The following is a 19,737-nucleotide window of genomic DNA, read 5'->3' as shown; positions in this document are numbered from 1 at the left end:
CATAATTTTACCTGAACCACACAGGCAGCATCAGAAGATGGAACAAAAGTAGAGAGGGGAATCTTACCATTTGGGTGAAAGAGGTTAGGGAGGAACAACACTATAAGGAGGAAGAATATAGTCGTCGTCTTAAGGCTGGAATTAATTAACTGTCTATGTAATCTATCAGCCTCTTGCATCTTCCAATTCTTTACGAAATTATTTGTTTTCTCATCAAACCATTCCTTCCCTTCTTCACAATAATAATCACACTCATTACCCCTACAGGTTCCCACAGAACCTAATGCTTCCATTTCTCTTTGATAATGCAAAACAGAAAACACGAACAATACCAAAGATTTACACCAGGTAAGATTCATCCCAAATAATACAAAACATACAAAAAACAATTTTATTTGTCACTTATCACATTACAACATAAATATGATTGATGGGATATTATTAATTCTAATCTTTAAAGGATTTCCAAAACAGCATTACAAACTGAGCACTTAACAATAAAACCTCTCTGATGAAGAAACAACTTAAAACAAATCAAGACAATATAAAAAAAGAACTTCATTAAAGTCTCCTGTGCTCCACTGATGTTGCAAAACATTAAGCAACATGATACTTGACAGTCAAGTTAGATAGCATTGATACTTTAGCTGAAAACAATACAAAGTTTATGTAATATTCTTGCATATGAAAACCACAACTGAAGTGATAGGACTTTCCTACCTCTCACATTTTAAAACAAAAAACTAAGTCACATCAAATTTCATAAAAAGCAAGAAAACAGATATTACACCAACATCAGGTAATGATAATATTCAAACACTGTGATTATTATTTATAATAAATTCTGATGGTGATGACATGATCATAAGTTGCAGTGCACTGCGACGCACACAAAGTGAGTAGAGTAGTTTCATCCTAGGGTGGAGAAACTTGAGTATAACTTCATGATCTGAGGCCATCCAGATCATAAATCAAGTAAAAGGTAATAGTCACAAAACCTCATCAGGTTGTATTTTCTCAGCAAAAGCAATTCTCATGCATTTAAAATAAGCAAGTCTAAGGACAGCATTACTTTAAAATGTAGCTTCTGTTCTTTTAAACGAGCGGTGAGTGTAAATTTTCATTTCTACATATCTCTTCAAGTACCTATCTCATATCAAGCAGTCACCTAATACATCCCATTATATAAGAATGCTGTGATGGAAAGCATTTAGTACATGTGCATTTTAATACAGAGCCTGAGGGTACAATTTAGAATACTGAGATTAAGAGAGCAAGCCTGCTTTTACATGTTCCTTACAGCAAGAGCTCTACCATACACAGTACTTTCTTACAGAATTTCACCTGAATAAAATTTGATTGAACTGAATACTAGCCATACCGGTCAATATAATTTCATAATTTCAATATATCAATTAAATGAGGAATATAATTAAGCAAAGCAGCAACATATGAACAGTTTCACAGATTTAAATGTACACTCCTAAAACATTCGCACATCCTCCTCGTAATGCCAGAACCAGATGGAGCACAGACCCACCTTGAACCTTATAGTCAGCAGCAGTTTTTTCATCATTCCTGTAAATAAAGATGATATTAACATATAAAGATGATTTTAACATAATTCATCAACAGAGATGAAAACTAAAACAGAAAGGTAACTGTGCTAACTGATATTATTACAAAACAAACAAACAGACATTGTTTCCAAGGACAGTATAGTTCTGTATGGGATTTATCTTAACTTGAGGATGGCTACGGAAGCGATTCTTGAGGATTTAAGGAAGGCAAGAGACCAGCTGAAGAACTTAATAGTACCACGAATGGACAGAATTAATATTTTATTTTGCTTAATAAAATGTGTAACATATTTCCCTAAAATCTGCTCCAAAAGTCCCCACAGGGGAGAACAACATAGTGCACTTTACACTTGATGGTCAGGCTGTACTACTTTCTAAAAACTTTGATGCCTATGTGAAAAAGCACATAGCAAGAGCTAATAAAAGACAAAAGATTAGATACACAGGAAATGAATGAATATCTGTAAATAATTACAGCTACAATGGAAATGAGATAAAGCATAATAACCTCCCATGAACAATCAAAATCCACATGCATAACAAAGTACAATTTTGCCAGACACACTATTCATGGCTTACAGTGACAACGGCAACACACAGCCTTCAATATCATACATATGACATCTTGGTAATGGAAAAAAGTAGATGCGATTCTATAAGATGAACAGCATATCCCAATGCATATGTTTACCATGGGTCCCAACCTGGGGGCCATTGCAGACTGACCTGGAAGATTTTTTTTTTTTTCCTTTTTAAATTATGTGAACGGATGCATCTTAGACAGGACATATCTCTGAATGCATTTTGGTGTTCAATGCATCAGTCATATCCAAAAGTTAGTGAAATTGCACTTCAACTACTCTAGCCTTTTTCAACTACTACCTATTTAGTCTGGTTTCTCCACCCTTCTTCAATAAGAACCAGAACCGACTGGATGTGGTCCCCGACATGAGATTTGCACTGTCAGCGACACAACCTTGGAATCATCAAGTGAATGACAATAAATCACCTCAGCCTTCCCACTGATGTGTTATATTATATATGCAAGGGTTGACTGAACGTCTTTTGTAAGTAAATTCAAACTTCCTGTGAGGATACAGCTGCTGGTGATTTAACACTTAGCAGAAATCCATCAACTAATAATATATATACAAGTAACTAAGATTATTATAATAATAAAGTTTGTGATAACTTTAGTTCTTATAAATAAGACAAAGGTATTTTCTTCATCAGCATTTTATTTGTTTATTCATTTTATCCCTTTTTCCTTTTTTTTATAGGGAGGTGGAATTTTAGAGAAAAATTAAAGGGGGGGCCATGGGAAGGTTAAGAATTCATGAAGGGAGGAATGAAGTGAAAAAGGTTGGGAACCACTGGAACTTTTAGTCATCAAAGATAAGTTGGCATTCTATTTTAAAGTGAAGGTTAAGGAGCATGATAGGATACCAAGGAGATAACCAAGCAACTTTGTAATACATGTGTCATCACCCAATTCCAAATGAACAGGGTAGAATTCTGTAATCCTGAGATTACATGGCATAACTTTATACCCTTCTACTACCAAATCTAGAAACTTGTAGGCCTGGGATTGCATGATTCAATAACTCTCTAACTTCCTAATATCATATCTAGAAGCCTGTAACCCTGGGATTGCATGATTCAATAACATTATACAGGCAGTCCCCGGGTTATGACGGGTTTGGCTTACGACGTCCCGAGGTTAAGGCGCTTTTCAATTATATTTATCAGAAATTATTTCCAGGGTTACGACGCCTACAACGCTCATCTGGCAGAAGAAATATGACACCAAAAATGCAAAATAATCAATATTTGAAGGTTTTTTCATGAAAAATGCAATAAGAATGAAGTTTACATAGTTTTCAATGCACCCAAAGCATTAAAAGTAAGGTTTTCATAGGATTTTTTATGATGTTCCTGCTTACGACGATTTTCAGTTACAACGCGTCTCAAGAACGAAACCCCCGTCGTAACCCAGCGACTGCCTGTATACTGTATATAGTTTCATTGTTATACCACATTTATCCCTGTACAGTAATAAAGACCATATACAGGCAGTCCAACTCAATTAATGGCAATTCGGGTTTATGGCACTTGCCTAGCGCCATAAAACCAGTGATTTATGGCACCATAACAGGCCAAGTTTTGGTTATCAGTGCCATAAGGCGCTGATACTAGAGTTATGGTGCCATATCATACCTAACAGAGGTGCCATTAACCAAAACTTGGCACCATAAGTGCCAAAAATCACTGAGTTCTGGTTAATGGCGGTTTTCACTTATCAGCACCCTGCCGAGAATGGAAACGCCCCCCCGCCATAACTGGGGACTGCCTGTACTAGATTTATATAAAATCTTACTTTGGCAATTTTGATCTATTTGACTTCCAAGTCTGATTATCAGCCCACCGTTTGCTTTGCCGTTTAGTATTCTTTTACTCATTCCAAGTGCAGTTTACAGAAAGAAAAACAACCCTGGACATGGTAATGTAACACCCAAAGATCCAGACAGATCAAGGGATCCAGGGTACATTCAGAGGGAAAGGCCTGCTTTCGACAACTCAGCTCATCTACCAAGGCATTCAATTTCCCCTGGATAAACCCAGTAAATGATGTAACTCGATTTTGATCTGCCCGCAGGAGATCTCTTGCTGCCTGGCAGAGAGAGGAGGAATGAGTGCCACCTTGCTTTATAATGTACAGTTCCCTCCAGGACTATTTTGTTTTGTTACGAAGAACTTGATTGGCTGGAGGTATCTCGATGACAGTTCCTTTTCATCTATTTTGTATATTAAATTCATTATAAAAAAACAAGCAGCACTAGCATAACAAACTGTTATTATAGGAATAATATTGACATTACGAGCTTTAAAGGAAAATACACATCACTAAATTTACGATAACAATAACCTCCGTAAAAATCAGATTTATTCCTAATTATCATACATCACCAACATTACTTTCTTGTAAGGTGAACGTCTAGCCTATACTAACAAAAATTTAGTAGGGTTATTGGCATTTCAGTATGTCTCTTTCACATGTTGTCTCCTTTACAATGGCTTTAAACTCCAGAGTTACTGCTTAGTGGAGCTACATGACTAAATCTAGTGGAGTGGAATGTTGTCCCCTTCTCAATATGTAGGGGCTAAACTTGATATACAAATGTAATTTCCAAAAGTATGCTTCAGACGAAGTCCATCCGACAATTTACAAGTAACAAGAACGCACACACGAAGTAGATCAACAGTAAAGACAGATTCAAAATACCTTCAGAAGGGCCAAACACACTTGTCCCAGTTATTCTCTAACCCATACGGGTGGACATAGCTTTAATCGAACTTCAAATGACTGAGTACTTCTCCATAAGGTTTTCCCAACTAAAAGATTCAAAGGCTTTAAAAAATAAAAGTGACGCATGAACACTATGATATTGAATAGCGTATTCAATCAATAAGTATGTAATTACATACTCTCTTGACCCAACTCAGGAAATTTGAGGTCGCTTGCTTTACTAAGCCATAGAAGTAAAATGATATCTAGATGTTGGAACCAATCAAAACACCACATATTTATCTACTGAATGAACACGTGGGGTTGGGGAGGGGAGTGTCCTCAGACTATGTAGAATTCTAGTTTAGGCAATCCCTAAAAAAAGCCTATGATAAGAGTTTCCAGATAACTGCTACTAACCTTGAAGTCAAAAAGAAAGAAAAATATTCTCTACACTCTGGAAACCTATTTGTAAGACAAAACATTCTGTAATGACCAAGGCTTGCCTTCATTGAGCAATCTTCTTTCAATTTCATTTTCATGATAGCTCATCTTTGTTGGTAATTTCCTTCATGAATTCTGCAATAGAAACTATTTTGAAAACTGAGTGGAAAAAAAAAAAAAAAAAAATTGCTTCTACTACTGGAGGAGTTGCTGTCTTAAGTCTTTTTTTCTTTTTCTTTTTTACTGTAATCAAGAGAAGGCCAATATTATTATTATAAAAGCCGCTTGGTGGCCTAAGATGTTTTGTTCCCGCATTGTGTTTGGTAGATCCGAGTCAATGGGTTAGCGAAATCAATTTCCTATGATGGATATTCACTTTTGGGTAGATAGCTCAATGACTGCATATTGTCCCAGCACCAGGCCTAATAGCCTAAATTCTATTGATCTTATACCATGTTATACTACCATGATTACATCCCCATTAACCTGGCCAGTAGCGTTAAGCAATTAAATCCATATGTTTTAGAACTACAAGTCTTTCAAAAAAATATGTTTAGTTTTCTGCTGACTTCCCTTGCAAATTTCAGTTATTTGAATGTTGGCAACTGTCAACAGGGTGAGACAGTATATTACAGGCCCTTTACCTATTTCATTGCATAACCTGATTTATAGTGCCTTCCCTGACTGTTCTAATGCATTCGTAGTTGGCGGAGACTGAAACATGACAAATTTTCTAAGACAATTTGTATTTTTCATAGCTACATAGGATCATTTCTAGCGCCTAGCTGGATCCGGTGAAAAAGCAGATGAAAGCAAGGAATTTTGTGGTATCTGCAACAAAAACCACAATTTTTTAAAGTAAATTGTATTTTTCCTAAGTATACACTATACAAACCCAGGTCCTTTATAATAGGAATTACTTAGAGCGAAGCCTGGAGGCGGCCGCTGAATTTTCAAACAAGGCAGTTAACTACCGTCTGGTCGTTGGTCATAACAAGGCCGGGGTTGAGCATTCAATTTGCTTTTGGCCCAGGTAACAGATTGAGGAGTGGCTTGAGGTGGGCAGTACAGGGAGTCCCTGGGTTAAGATGGGGGTTCCGTTCTTGAGACGTGTCGTAAGCTGGAACATCACCCAAAATCCAAAGAAAACCTTACTTTTAATGCTTTGGATGCATTCAAAACTATGTAAACTGCATTCTAAATGTATTTTTCATCAAAAAAAATTCAAATATTGATTATTTTGCAGTTTTGGTGTCATATTTCTTCTGCCAGATCAGTGTTGTAGGCGCTGTAACCCTGGAACATGCGTCGTAACCCTGGAAATAATTTCTGAATATAATTGAAAAGTGCCTTCACCTCAGAACGTCGTAAGCCGAACCCATCGTAACCCGGGGACTGCCTATATATGTAAAGGACCTAGGTTTGTATACTGTAGTTAGGAAAAATATAATTTATTTTCAAAAATTGTGATTTGTTCCTACACATTATACAAACCGTCAGTCCTTTCCAATAGGAAGACTCACTGATTGGTGGGAGGAATTGGAGTGAGCTCCTGTGAACTGACTGGTGTTCAGTCTACCTGGGCTCTTCTTCTGGTCTTTGGAGCAAGGGAGAGGGACCTGCCACTGACCTCTGATTGGAGTTATAGAACTGAGGGATAAGAGGCAGTCTTTTGGGTTTTTCCTTAAAGAGCAAAAGGTAATTTGCACCTATGGGAAAGCAAAGAACCATATGTTGGAGACTAGTATAAGGCAAAAACAGGCAATGGGTTTGTCTTCTGTCAGGATCCCCCTTTTCCCAACTTGTAAAGGAAACGGGGCGCTGATATGTGCTTCTATTACTAAATAAGGAATAGAAAGGTTACTATAATGAGTGCCTTACCTGTATCTGTGTCCAGTCCAGCTAGTAACGGTCCACATACTCTCTGCCCGAAGGGAAATAGCAGGATGAAAGGGATGAAGAGGAGCCAGTCACTCTGCATACATACTCAATCATACCGTACAACGAGACTAGATGCTAACCTATCCCGTTAGAGGAGCTGGGCAAGCTACACTACTTGTTAAGCAGCCACCACTGGTCCCAAGGAAACAGTGCCCAAGGACCTGTGGGTAATATCCTGAAGGTAATGAGAGGTGAGGAACGGGTCAATGCCCCTGACGTCGTGAGCTCTCAGACGAAGGGTACTGGTGTCGTCGCCTGCAACAGAGTATGCCTTCCTGATTATCTCACAAAGCAAAGCCAGAAAGAGACAGTGTTCTTGGACACCTCTTTCTTGGAACCTCCTGGTGCTAAAGAAGAGTCATCGACAATCAAGCCAAAGATGTCAAGTCCTCTTCAGGTAGCACCGTAGTGCTCTAACTGGACAGAGAAGCATCTCGTCTGGGCCATCGCCAACAAGTCACTGAGGAAGGGGATGGAGAAAGACTTGAATCTAGTGTCAGGGACCGAAGGATTCTGGTCTTCGCTTTGAATTCTGGGACAATTCTAGCAAAACCGATCCCCAACCTCTTGTGCGTTGAACATCAAAGGATAATCCATGGAGTTCGCCTACTCTCTTCGCCGATGCCAGGGCCAGCAAAAAGACGGTCTTGAGGGTCAGATCCCTGTCTGACGACTCTTGAAGTGGCTCGCACAGGGCACGAGTCAGGCTCTGTAGTATGAGAGTCACATCCCACGCAGGAGGCCTGAGATCCCTGGGTAGCCAAGACCTCTCGATGCTCATGAGAGAAATCTCAAAGGAAGACAAGATATCTTTCCCCTTCAGCTTGAGGACTAAGGCCAAGGCCACCCATAGCCCTTTACCGCTGAAACACAGGAAACTCTCTCAACGAAGGTAGACTAGGAAGTCCGCGATCTGCTGAATAGTGGCTCCGACTGGAGAGATACCCTGTCTATGACACCAACCACAGAAGACGGCCCACTTTCCCGGGTAAACAGGTACAGAGGATTTCCTGAGGTATACAGCCATCTCTGTCGCTGCTCGACGCAAAAAGCCTCGACTGCTTGATGGTACCATTCTAAGTGCGGTTGAGACAGCAGGTTCTGCCATGAGGGAATCTCTCTCGGTGCCTTGGAGAGAAGAGCCAGAAGATCGGGATAACACACCAGAATCATCTGTAAATTCTGCATGATCCACACCCTGTTGAGCACAGCTCAAATCAGGCAGAATGGGGGAAAGGTATAAGCTTCCAGGTTGTCCCTCGGATGTTGGAACGCATCCTCTGCTGCTGCTCACGGGTCCGGTACAACCGAGCAGACTTTCACCTTCCTGTTATACCGAGTGGTGAACAAGTCTATGACTGGACGCCCCCATAGGTTGAAGAGCCTTTCTGCTATGTCCTGGTGCAGGGACCACTCAGTTCCTACCACCTGATTCTGGCGGCTGAGCTTGTCTGCCACTACATTCCTATTGCCCAGGATGTACCTGGTTGACAGCTCTACTGAGTGAGTCACTGCCCACTCATGCACCTGCATTGTCAACCTGTGGAGCCCGAGGGAGACAAGTCCCCCTTGCTTGTTGATATATGCTACCACCATGTTGTCACTCATCAACAACACGGAGTGCCCCATCACTCGTTCCTGGAACTCCTGAAGAGCCAGGATGGCTGCCTTGAGTTCGAGAACATTGATGTGAAGGTGCTTGTCGTGATTGTTCCACGCTCTTGCAATCATCAACTCTTTCAGGTGTGTGCCCCACCCCTCGTTCGATGGATCCGAGAACAGGAGCATGTCTAGAGGGGGAGTGGTCAGATCTACTACTACCATGAGGCTCCTGTCATCTAGCCACCAATCCAGGTCCTCCCTTACCTCCTGTGAGAGAGGAACAAGGAGAGACTCAGGATCTTGTGAGAGGGACCAAAAGTTCCTGAGTTTCCACTGAAGGAGACCGCACGTGAAGACGTCTGTGAGGGTCCAGCTTCTCCAAAGACGACAGGTGACTGATAACGACTTGGCAAAGTCAAGCAGGTTGTTCTTGTCTTGACAGGAGCAGCCGTGCTACCTCTCTGAACTTGCTGATGCGAGAGTCAGAGGGGAAGACACTTGCTGTTACCGTAATCATCAGCATGCCCAGGTGCAAAGTCCTCCGCTTGGGTACGAGATCGGACTTCTCTGGGTTTATCAGGATCCCTAGATTCTGACAAAACTTGAGAAGTCGATCCCTGTCCTATAGCAACTGCGAGCGGAAGCTCGCCAGGACCAGCCAATCGTTGAGATGCCTCATGAGTCGTACCCCGTTCAAATGTGCCCAAGCCAAGACCAGGTTGAATACTCTCATAAACACCTGGGGAGCAGTTAAAAGTCCAAAGCATAGTGCCTTGAACTGGTAGATCGTTTCCGAGGAAGAAGCAGAAGTACTTACGGGACAACCAGTGGATGGGTACTTGAAAATATGCATCCTTTAGGTCCACTGTAAGCATGAAGTCGTTCTCCCTGATGGATGCCAACACTGATCGTGCTGTTTCCATCTTGAACCGAGTCTGGTGAACAAACTGGTTCAGGGGAGAAAGGTATACGACCGGTCTCCAACCTCCCCAAAAGCCTTTTCTACGAGAAAGATTCCGCTGTAAATACCCAGAGACCCATCTGATATGACTTCGATTGTGCTCTTGTTCAGCACTGCTTGCACTTCCTGCAGCAATGCCTGGTGTTTCGCAGATCCCACTACGTAGGAGAGAAGCCAGACCGGGTGGATGGTGAGGGGTGGCGGAAACTCAAAGAGGAGCAGATAGCCCCCCCAGAGGACATCTACTACCCAGGTCACCACTCCGTATCGCTGCCAAGTTGCCCAAAGGCTCGACAGACAACCCCCACCAATGGCAACAGCTGGGGATATCACCAGCCCTTACGTTTCAACCTTGTTCTTCTTCTTCCCTTTCTTTCTTCGTCCCGACTGGAAGTTGTTCTGAATGAGGTGAGAAGACTCGTCTTTGGAAGAGGAAGAGGAAGAAGAAGGCTGGGTCGTTCCTCTGGCTCCCTTCGAAACAGAAGACTTCTTCGGGGCCGAGGAAGTGCTAGCCCAACTGGAAGGTCTGGCCGCAGTAGAAAGTGAAGGCGCAGATGCTTTCGCTACTGCCTGGTGAACAAGCCAGTCCTTATCCTCGTAAAGCTGCTTGTCCACCGCAGCATCTACCTGGTCTCTATCGAAGAGAGGCAGAACCGACCAGCTGTCCATTTCTCAGGCCAAAACCAACTCAGAACTGAGAGACCTGGATACTCGAGAGGGCAGTGTCACGCATCTCGAGTACCAGGTTCGCCCACAGGTTATCAGTCTGGTGGGCCAGGTAAGTAATAGCCCTACCTCCAGACTGGCATAGTCTCCTGAAGGCCGATTATGCCCCTGGGGTGATAGCCCCTGAGGAGGCAGCGACCTTGGACTTTGTGAACGACCACAGATCCAACCAGGAGACTGCTTGGAGAGCCACCATAGCAGTGGGTTCCAACGTCACTGCTTCCTGTTGCAAGAGAGAAACATTCTCCACAGATAGGTGTTGCAGCGACAAACCTGGACCGAGTTGAACCAGGTCCGAGTCAACCTGTTTAGTCGGTAGATATAAGGGAATTCTCCTGTCTTGAGACGAGAACATTCACCTGATCCAACACGCCATCAGCTAAAGCAGACTACGGAAGTCCTATCGAAGCTTTGGGTTCCTTCTTGGGTCCCCAAAAGGATTTGAGGAAAGAGGGACAATCTCCTGCAGAGGTCGTGGCTGCTTCCCCGAAGATTGTTGTGCTGACAAATCAGAACAACAATCTCTGAAAAGTCCTCTGTATCTTGGGGGGTGTCCGAGTCCCTTGGTAAAGGCCCTGGTCCTTCCAGGGATCGGTCTTCCCGATCTACTTCTCCATATGGAAGAACCAAGCCAGACCCCTCTGATCCACACTCCATGACTTTAGTATACGATCGATGAGGTGTTAAGACCCCGCTGAATCCCATGAAGAGCACTCCGCGGGGGGTCCTGCTATTTTCCTCGCTCCTCCCAGTGTATCCCGAAGAGGTAGAGGGAATAGAAGAGGTGGATCAGACGACTTCACTCATCTTGGCAGCAGCGCTGCCAAGTGGGGTGAGCCACAGACTTGTACCAGCCCACGGTGGTGACAAGTGCGTGTGTCTAGGAGAAAACGACCATACTGATGATGTGGACTCCCTAGGTGAATGCCACTGCTCTTGCCACACTGTAGCAGTGCTGGTAGCAGCGCTGGTGGGACCCGCGGTCTTCTTGCGAGCAGCGCTGCTGCCTGCGGAGACGTGGCTCCCTGCCTGGCGAGAATGCACATCCTCCTCCTCACAACCCACCCCAGTGCTCTTCAAGGCCAAAGCCCCTGGTGAAGGAGACTGAACAGGGGACCTCCTCTTTGTCTCTCTCATTGCTTCTTCAGTAAGGGGAAGTGCAACATTCTTGGCCCCTGACAAAGAAGCAGACTTGGTCTTCGCAGGTGGGTCTGTTTAGCTAGCCCAGTTCAAAGTTAAACAACTGCACCTGAATTGACAGGATGTGCCAGAGCAGGAGAGATGAGCCAAGGAAGACAGGGCTTTAGTCTTCCAAGTGTACAGATCACAGGAGAATTAAATAGCATTGGATGAATGATTGGCCTAGGGGTTGGATTATGATATATCTAAACCTAATTGTATCCCATATCTGAAAGTGCATATATGTTGTAAAGGTAGTAAAAGGACAAACCCTTGGCCTATAGAACAAAAGCAATGGCAGCACAATCTTGGAAGTCGACGTCTTTCCTGAAGAGAGATAACTGGGGGCTTTGTTGCTTGTGCCAAGCACACACGTGAAAGACTAGTGGATGCATCTGGTGCTGGCTATGTTGCCCTTGCTACAAACACTCCTGAATCTTTATTAGTTAAATGCAATGCCTGTACCATTTCATCCCCAAAGGCTTGATGAAGGTGATGGAATTCAGCAGACCTTTGAAAATAACAGCTACTTATCACGAATCATGTATACTGAAGTTCAAAACCACAAAACTAGAAAGGAAAAGGAAGTCACTTTGTAAGACAAAAGATGATGATGATGATGCCCCATCAGCAAAATTCATGCCAGAGGGCAGGTGAAGAAGATGCAGAAGAATCTAAAACTGAGAAAGACGGAATCTGCTTTATTTGTGACAAACGCTCACCAATCAAAGATTTACAACTGGCCATGACATTGGCTTTGGATGAAAAGCTGCAACGATGTGCCATGAACCTACTGGATGAGAAATTTCTGGCCAAGCTTAGTGCTGGAGATATTGTCTCCTAGAACCATATGTATCTCCCATCTTGTCTGACAGGTGTGTACAACAGGAAAAGAGCCTGGCTAAATTCCCAAAAGTTGGAGATGATTATGTGCAGTACAGACAACAGGCATGTGCCTATACTTTTGCTGAGCTTGAGACTGGAACAGCTAAATGTTGATGCTTTCTCTGTGTACCGAACACAGTTGAAAGAACAGATACTTGCTCATATCCCAAACCTGGAAGCCTTTAAAAAGAGAAGAGAGATTTGGCTTGTCTACAAGGGGAATGTGGGAGAAGCCCTAAAAATGGCAAGTGACTACAACGATGCACTAATCGTGGACAAAGCAGCCAAGATATTAAGGAAGCAGATGCTTGAACATGAGAAAGAATCTGCAGGAACCTTAACAGCAGACATTGGAAGAGAATCTGTACCACCAAGTTTGTTTGAATTTGTAAGTGTGCTGAAAAACGATAGTGATATAAAATCCCAACTTACATATAGAACATCATCTACTTATCTAGCTTCAACACAACTTTTGCACTTCAATCAGAAGACTCCAACATCTTCAAAATTTACCAGACATTCCAAGTCGAGAGGACCTCTGTTTCCAATGTAACTTGGTCTCCTGGTCTTTACAAAATCAAGAGAGCATCAATTAATTGATACATTTAATCAACATGGAATCAACATCAGCTACAATAGGGTTCTGGAACTGACTTGAGGGTTGAGAGAAGCAGTTGTAGTAAGGGATGTGGAGGAAGTAGTAGTTTGCCCCACTACACTAAGAAAAGGGCTCTTTACAAACTGTGCTGTTGACAATCTGGACCATAATCCAAGAGCCACAACAGCACAAAAAACCTTCCATGGGACAGGCATATCTTTGCTTCAGCATCCAAGCATCAATGAAAATGGTGAGGACAGAAACTTAGCCCAAATTATTGAAAGTGGAACAAAGTAAAAAAAAATTACCTTCTCTTCCTGTATATTACACAAATGTACCCCCTTCTCACTTCAAACACGAGAATCCCCTCCCTTCATCCAGTTGTGCTTTCTAACGACATTTCTTTCGAGTTTGAATGGCTTGAGAAAGTTAGTCTGTCGGACAGGAGTGAAAATGAAATAAGCTTCGTCAACAATGTTGACTCTTTTTCAAGAAGCAAGTCATTCTATGAAACATACAATGGACATTGCAAGAGCAACCACACAGTTTCTCAATCCTGGCCAAACCCCAGTTCTAGTGGTTGATCAGCTACTATTTGCCATTGCGAAGCAGATCGAATGGGAATGGCCATTGCAGTATGGTGATATGGTTATCACGTTTGGAGGACTGCATTTAGAAATGGCAGCATTAAAAATTCTTGGAGATCTTTTGAAAGACAGTGGTTGGACTGGTGCTCTTACAGAAGCAGAAATAGCTACTCCTGGAACAGCAAATTTGTTTATCTCTACTTCACATATAAAGAAGACATGTCTAGTCCACCAGGAGACAGCTAGCAGTTTATATCAGCTGCCAAAAGCCGCTTAAGTTGTGAAAGCTAGATCAGAAAACAAGTTGTGGAAGCTGGATCAAAAAACAAGTCAAATGTCCCGACAATTTTACTTTTGGAATCTTGTGCTTCAGCTAGAACTTCTAGTGTTCATTTTCATCAGGTCATACTGGGAGTCTAATTTCAATTTGTACAAAGATGTGCCGGCAGGAACTAATTCCTTTCCTCTTTGTCCTGGACCATGTACATTATGCCAGGTGGCTTTCAATTCATTTGAGAGACATGGAGGTTCTCCAAAATGACGTGTTGAATTCACAAAAGGAAATTTCAATGTCCATAAGACCACTAGACCTTTTTTCTCAATGGCTGTAAATCAAGCCCACAAGCAGAATACATAATGCTCATGTAGGACATTGGGGAGCCATTGGCTTATTTGAAGATGCAGATGCTCTCAGGAGCTGGACGTTACCTCGTCCTGAAGGAAGCTGCCAGATTGATGAGTTTGAGACTAAAAGTGATGCTGATCCAAAATCTGAGGGTAGGCATCATTATGAAACTGAAACTGTGCAGAAATTATATTTTTATAATAAAATAAAGTTTTGTTTATACTTGCCAAGTAATTACATAGCTAAGTATTTTTTTGTTTATACTTGCCAAGTAATTGCATAGCTAAGTATTTCTAAGTACAGGTAGCTAAAATTTGAAAATCACAGCAGCAATTCTTTTGTTTTGGTGTAGGTCGGTACCCTTCTAAGTACAGGTAGCTAAAATTTTAAAATCACGGCAGTGATTCTTTTGTTTCGGTCTAGGTCAGTACCCCGCCCACTACTGGGGAACAAGGCAACAAGTAAACAACTCGGCAAAGAAGCTCAATTTTATTTATGCCTTTCCATCGATGAGAGGGGAGGAGGGTGGACTCCCATTCTGTAATTACTTGGTTAGTATAAACAAAACTTCATTTTACTATAAAAATATAATTTTTGTTTAAGTAACTTACCAGTAATTACAGAACTGATTACCACATTGTTAGGTGGGATTCATGGATGAACAACATTGCAATTATAATTGATAAAAGCATGCAAACAGAAAAATCTTCCCAGCATTAACATAATGCTTGTTGTTTACTTATCTGTTAAGAGAGCTATATAGCGGACAACTGCCTCTGGCGCAGCTACTCTCAACTTAGTAGAGGTGTGGTGTTAGACCAGGGTCACCTACGTCATAGTGGGGGGTCTTACCCCAAGGAATTCACCAAACGCTAGTAAAGCACAGACATTTCCCCTGTCCTGGGCACAGTACCATGAACATCAATAAAAAGCCCTAGACTCCCTAAGGACTCAACACCAGTTTTCAAGGTGAAGAGTAAGGTATGAAGGAATGCTCCATATACGTCTTCTCCCATTACCATGCCAGTCACCGCGAACGGACCCAAGGTACTGGAATCAATAAAAATAGTTTTCAATTCTTCAAGATAATGATTTGCAAAGACTGACTTACATTTCCAGTATGTGGACTGAAGAATGGGAGCTAAAGAAAGAACGAAAGGGCGTTCTTAAGAGATAGGATGTGAGGGGTCCTTAACAAAGCACCACAAGCTATTGGAAGGTCCTCTAATATTTTCAGTCCTATGAATGTAAAATTTCAGAGCTCTCACTGGACAGAGAGTCCTCTCTTCATTTTCCACTCCTACTACACTAGGCAAGTTCTTGATAGTAAAAGAACATGGCCAAGGTTTTGTAAGATTTTCGTTCTTAGCGAAGAAGCCTAAAGTAAATGAGACTAAAGCATCTCCATCAGAGAAACCAACCCTTTTATATAGGGCTTGAATCTCGCTCACTCTTCTGGCCGAGGCTAAAGCAATCAGGAGGAATGTCTTTCTAGTCAAATTCCTGAGTGAGGCAGAAGCTAGAGGTTCAAAAGGAGGACCAGACAGCCATTTCAGGACTACATCTCAATTCCATGATACCTACCGAGTTTCCTTACATTTGCAGGTATCAAGACTTAATCAAGTCCTGCCAAGTGTCCTTACATTTGTAGGAATCAAGACTTAATCAAGTCCGATAAGTCTTGATTTGAAGACAAATCCAATCCTCTGTGCCTAAATACAGAGCTTAGCATAGCCCTATATCCTCTGACTGTACAAGACAATCCTCTATACATCCTTAGGTACAGACGAAAATCTGCTATTTCTGTCACAGATGTTCGAGATGAAGAGACTTGATTTCTTCTGCACCAAGCTCGGAAAATGTTCCACTTGTACTGGTAGACGTTGGAGGACGACTTTCTTCTACATTTCGAGATCGCCTCTGCAGCCGCTCTTGAAAACCCCTTTGCTCTGAGTAGTCGGACAACAGTTTGAATCCTGTCAAGAGCTAGAGTAGATAATCCTTGGTGGAACCTTATTATGTGTGGTTACCCGAGCAGTTTTCATCTTTGGGGGAGTAACCTGGGAAAATCTGCTAACAGACTTACCAGGTCCAGAAACCATTCCCTGATAGGCCAGAAAGGAGCTATGAAGATCATTGATACATTCTTGTATGACTGGAACTTTTATAACACCTCCCTGATCATTCCTAGGGGTGGAAAGGCATAAAATTCCTTGTGAGACCACTCCAGAAGCATGACATCCACTGCCTATGTTGCTGGGTCTGGCACTGGAGAGCAATCAAGTGGAAGCTGGTGATTTTTGGCGGTTGCAAACAAGTCGATCATCGGTATTCCCCACAACTTCCAAAGGTCTAAGCAGATCGCTGGATCCCGAGTCCATCCTGTAGGGATGACCTGATTGTTGTGACTGAGTTGGTCTGCTAAAACTTTCATCCTGCCCTGCACAAACCTTGTCACTGGCTTTAGGTCATTCGAGTGGCCCCAAAGGAGAAGGTCTCTCGCTGCCTCGCAGAGAGAGAAACTGTGACCCTCCTTGCTTGGCAATGACGAGAGGGCTGTTGTGTTGTCCGAGTTTACTACCACTATCCGACCTAGGACTTCTGGAGCAAAAGCTTGTAAACCTAGACTGATTGCAGTCAAACTCTTTTTGGTTGATGTGCCAAGCCTTTTGAGCTGAGTTCCACATCCCTGAGGCTTCCCTGTTGCCCAGCAATGCTCCCCAACCTATGTTGGATGCGTCTGCAAACAAGTTGAGCTCTGGGTACTGAGGGGGAAGCGACTTTCCTTCTAGAAGTCTTCTCTCCGATCTCCACTAAAGCAGATGCTGTTTGACTTATAGCAAAATCAGGAACACTAAGTCATTTGAGAACTTTTTCCTGTTCCACTGGGACTGAAGGTAAAACTGAGGGATCCTCATATGAAGCCTGCCTAGCAAAACGAACTGTTCAATGGAGGATAAAGTTCCGAGCAGGGTCATCCAATTCTGTCAGAGCACTTTGGGAGAGAGAGGAATTTGTCTACAGTGTGAAGGCATAACTCTCTTCGGGGAAGGGAAAGCCTGAAAAAGAAGAGTCCAGAGTCATTCCCAAATACACTATTCGTTGAATAGGGACTCGTTGGGATTTTGTCAGACTGATTAGAAGACCAAGTTCCTGAGCTAACTTCAAAGCCTTTTGTATATCTCTTGTTCAGCTTAATCCCATCACCGAGCAAAGAAGCCAATCGTCCAGATAAAGTGCGATTTTGACCCCCATCAGATGTAGCCAATCCACCAGAGGAGCTAGAATGTGACTGAACAATTGGGGAGCCGTAGACAGAACGAGGCATACGGCCTGAAACTGAAAGATTTAGTCTTTGAAGACAAATCTCAGGTACTTCCTTGAGTCCGGATGAACGGGAACATGGAAGTACACGTCTTGCATGTCTATGGAGACCATCTAGTCCCCTCTGTAGATGGAAGCAAGAATCGAGTGATCTGTCTCCATCTTGAACTTTGTCTTCAAGACAAAGACATTCAGCGCACGCACTCACATCCACGACTGGCCCCCAGCCGCCTAAGACTTTGGGACCACAAAAAGTTTGTTGTAAAAGTCCTCAGTCTGTGGGTCCTCCACTCTCTCGATTGCTTCTTTTAGAAGAGCAGGCACCTCGGCGGCCAAAGTAGAATACTTCTCTGAGCCGAGAGAGTACATTGTGAACGCAATGGGTTGCTTGACTAAGGGTGCTATTATTATTAATAGGGCTTAGTTTTTCCAGACCTCTGAGTCTCAAGTAGACTCTTCTCAGGCTGGTTCTCAGAGATTAATCCTGAGAAGGAGAAGGGAAAAAAAATAAAATAAAAAAAATTAAATAAAAAAAAATTTAGATTTTATTTGAGAAACCTGTCTTATTTTAAAAATTTATGATGTTTTCATTTTTGAATTCCGTAGATAAATTGATCTTTGCTGGGTCTAATTTGGGCACTCAATAAGTAAATGCTGTACTGTCAGGGGTGTTTGACATATGTTACACTTTATTGGGCCAGCATGTGGTGTTGACGTTAAGTGAACATGCGAGAATTTTGTCTCTCCTATACGGAGCCTTGTTAGGATCACCTCTTTTGATTTTTCCTCCTGTGAGGATGTCCTCCATGCATACACTTCAGTTTTTATGTTTTTAAGTTTATTTGTTGTTGGCACTGAGGCCCATTCTCTTTTCCAATCCTGGTAAATCAATGGTTTAACCGATGTGTAATTGTTAGAGGGATAGTTTGTTTGTATGGTGCTTTTACATTGCATGGAACCAGTGGTTATCCAGCAACGGGACCAACGGCTTTACATGACTTCCGAACCACGTCGAGAGTGAACTTCTATCACCAGAAATACACATCTCTCACTCCTCAATGGAATGGCCGAGAATCGAACCCACGACCACCGAGGTGGGACGCATGTTGGAGGGATAGTGCAGGCTAATTTGGCAGCTGAGTCTGCATTTTCATTTCCTTTTATTCCCACGTGTGCTGGGATCCAACATATTTCTATTGATAATCCTGATTGGAGGAGTTGATGAATTTTTATTTGTATTTCCTGCACTATTTGGTTTACTGATTTATACTGTCTTATAGCATCTATAGCGCTGCGAGTCACTGAAAATAACAGAGACACTAAGGGTGGATAGTCAACGAACAGAATAGGGTATCCCACTCTTAGGACCTCAACCACCCATTGTTCTGTATCTCTTTTGCTCCATTCTTGCCAGAAACGATGGAGTCTGACACCTACTGTCGCATGAGAAAGACTGTCCTCATTGCTTAGGGATGGGCTTGGAGGAAAACTTCTTAATTGTTTTGAATGGAAAGCAGACATTTCCTCTTGACTTGGATCGCTGTCTGTGTTTCCCACCATGAAAGAGTAATTATTGCAAGGGAGAAGTAGACTTAGGGACAAAAGCCAGAGTCTCCCTGGAACCCTTGGATGATTGAAAAACAAATCCTGGGTTGACTTCTGCAAATCAGAAGCAATCCCACTAACGACATCCTAAGGAAAAAGGAATTAGCGAATCAGCAGTGAGAACTGAAGAGCTGATTTCTGGACTGAAGTAACTTCCTTAGCCGTGAAGGAACACCATAACTCACACTTCTTAAGACTGCACATCGGAAAGGCTGAAGCAATTTGGTGGGAACCGTCGCGAATGCCTCTGCCTAAGCACGAGAGAATTCCTAAGAGGTCGGAAAAAACCGATGAAGAAATTGCTGAGGCGTCCAATAGTCCAATAATAGTCCATTCCATATACTAATAACTTCTAAAATCTCAAAAAAGATTTAGAAGGAGGTGGTCTATCTTA

General features: G+C 42.5%; 1 protein-coding gene across 2 annotated transcripts in view; it reads right to left on the bottom strand.

Annotated features, from left to right (window-relative positions):
- Positions 1-377: 377 nt before the first annotated feature.
- LOC135210976 (NEDD8) overlaps positions 378-19,737 on the bottom strand; it is a 54,533-nt gene continuing 35,173 nt past the window's right edge. For both annotated transcript variants that reach the window (XM_064243970.1, XM_064243969.1), the window contains exon 4: positions 378-1,578. In XM_064243970.1, the coding sequence (XP_064100040.1) occupies positions 1,470-1,578 (109 nt within the window). In that variant the 3' untranslated portion in view covers positions 378-1,469. The remainder of the gene's footprint in view (positions 1,579-19,737) is intronic.

This window comes from Macrobrachium nipponense, chromosome 4, assembly GCF_015104395.2.
Source record: "Macrobrachium nipponense isolate FS-2020 chromosome 4, ASM1510439v2, whole genome shotgun sequence".
Classification (NCBI taxonomy): Eukaryota; Metazoa; Arthropoda; class Malacostraca; order Decapoda; family Palaemonidae; genus Macrobrachium; species Macrobrachium nipponense.
This window is presented reverse-complemented; position numbering and strand designations above follow the sequence as displayed.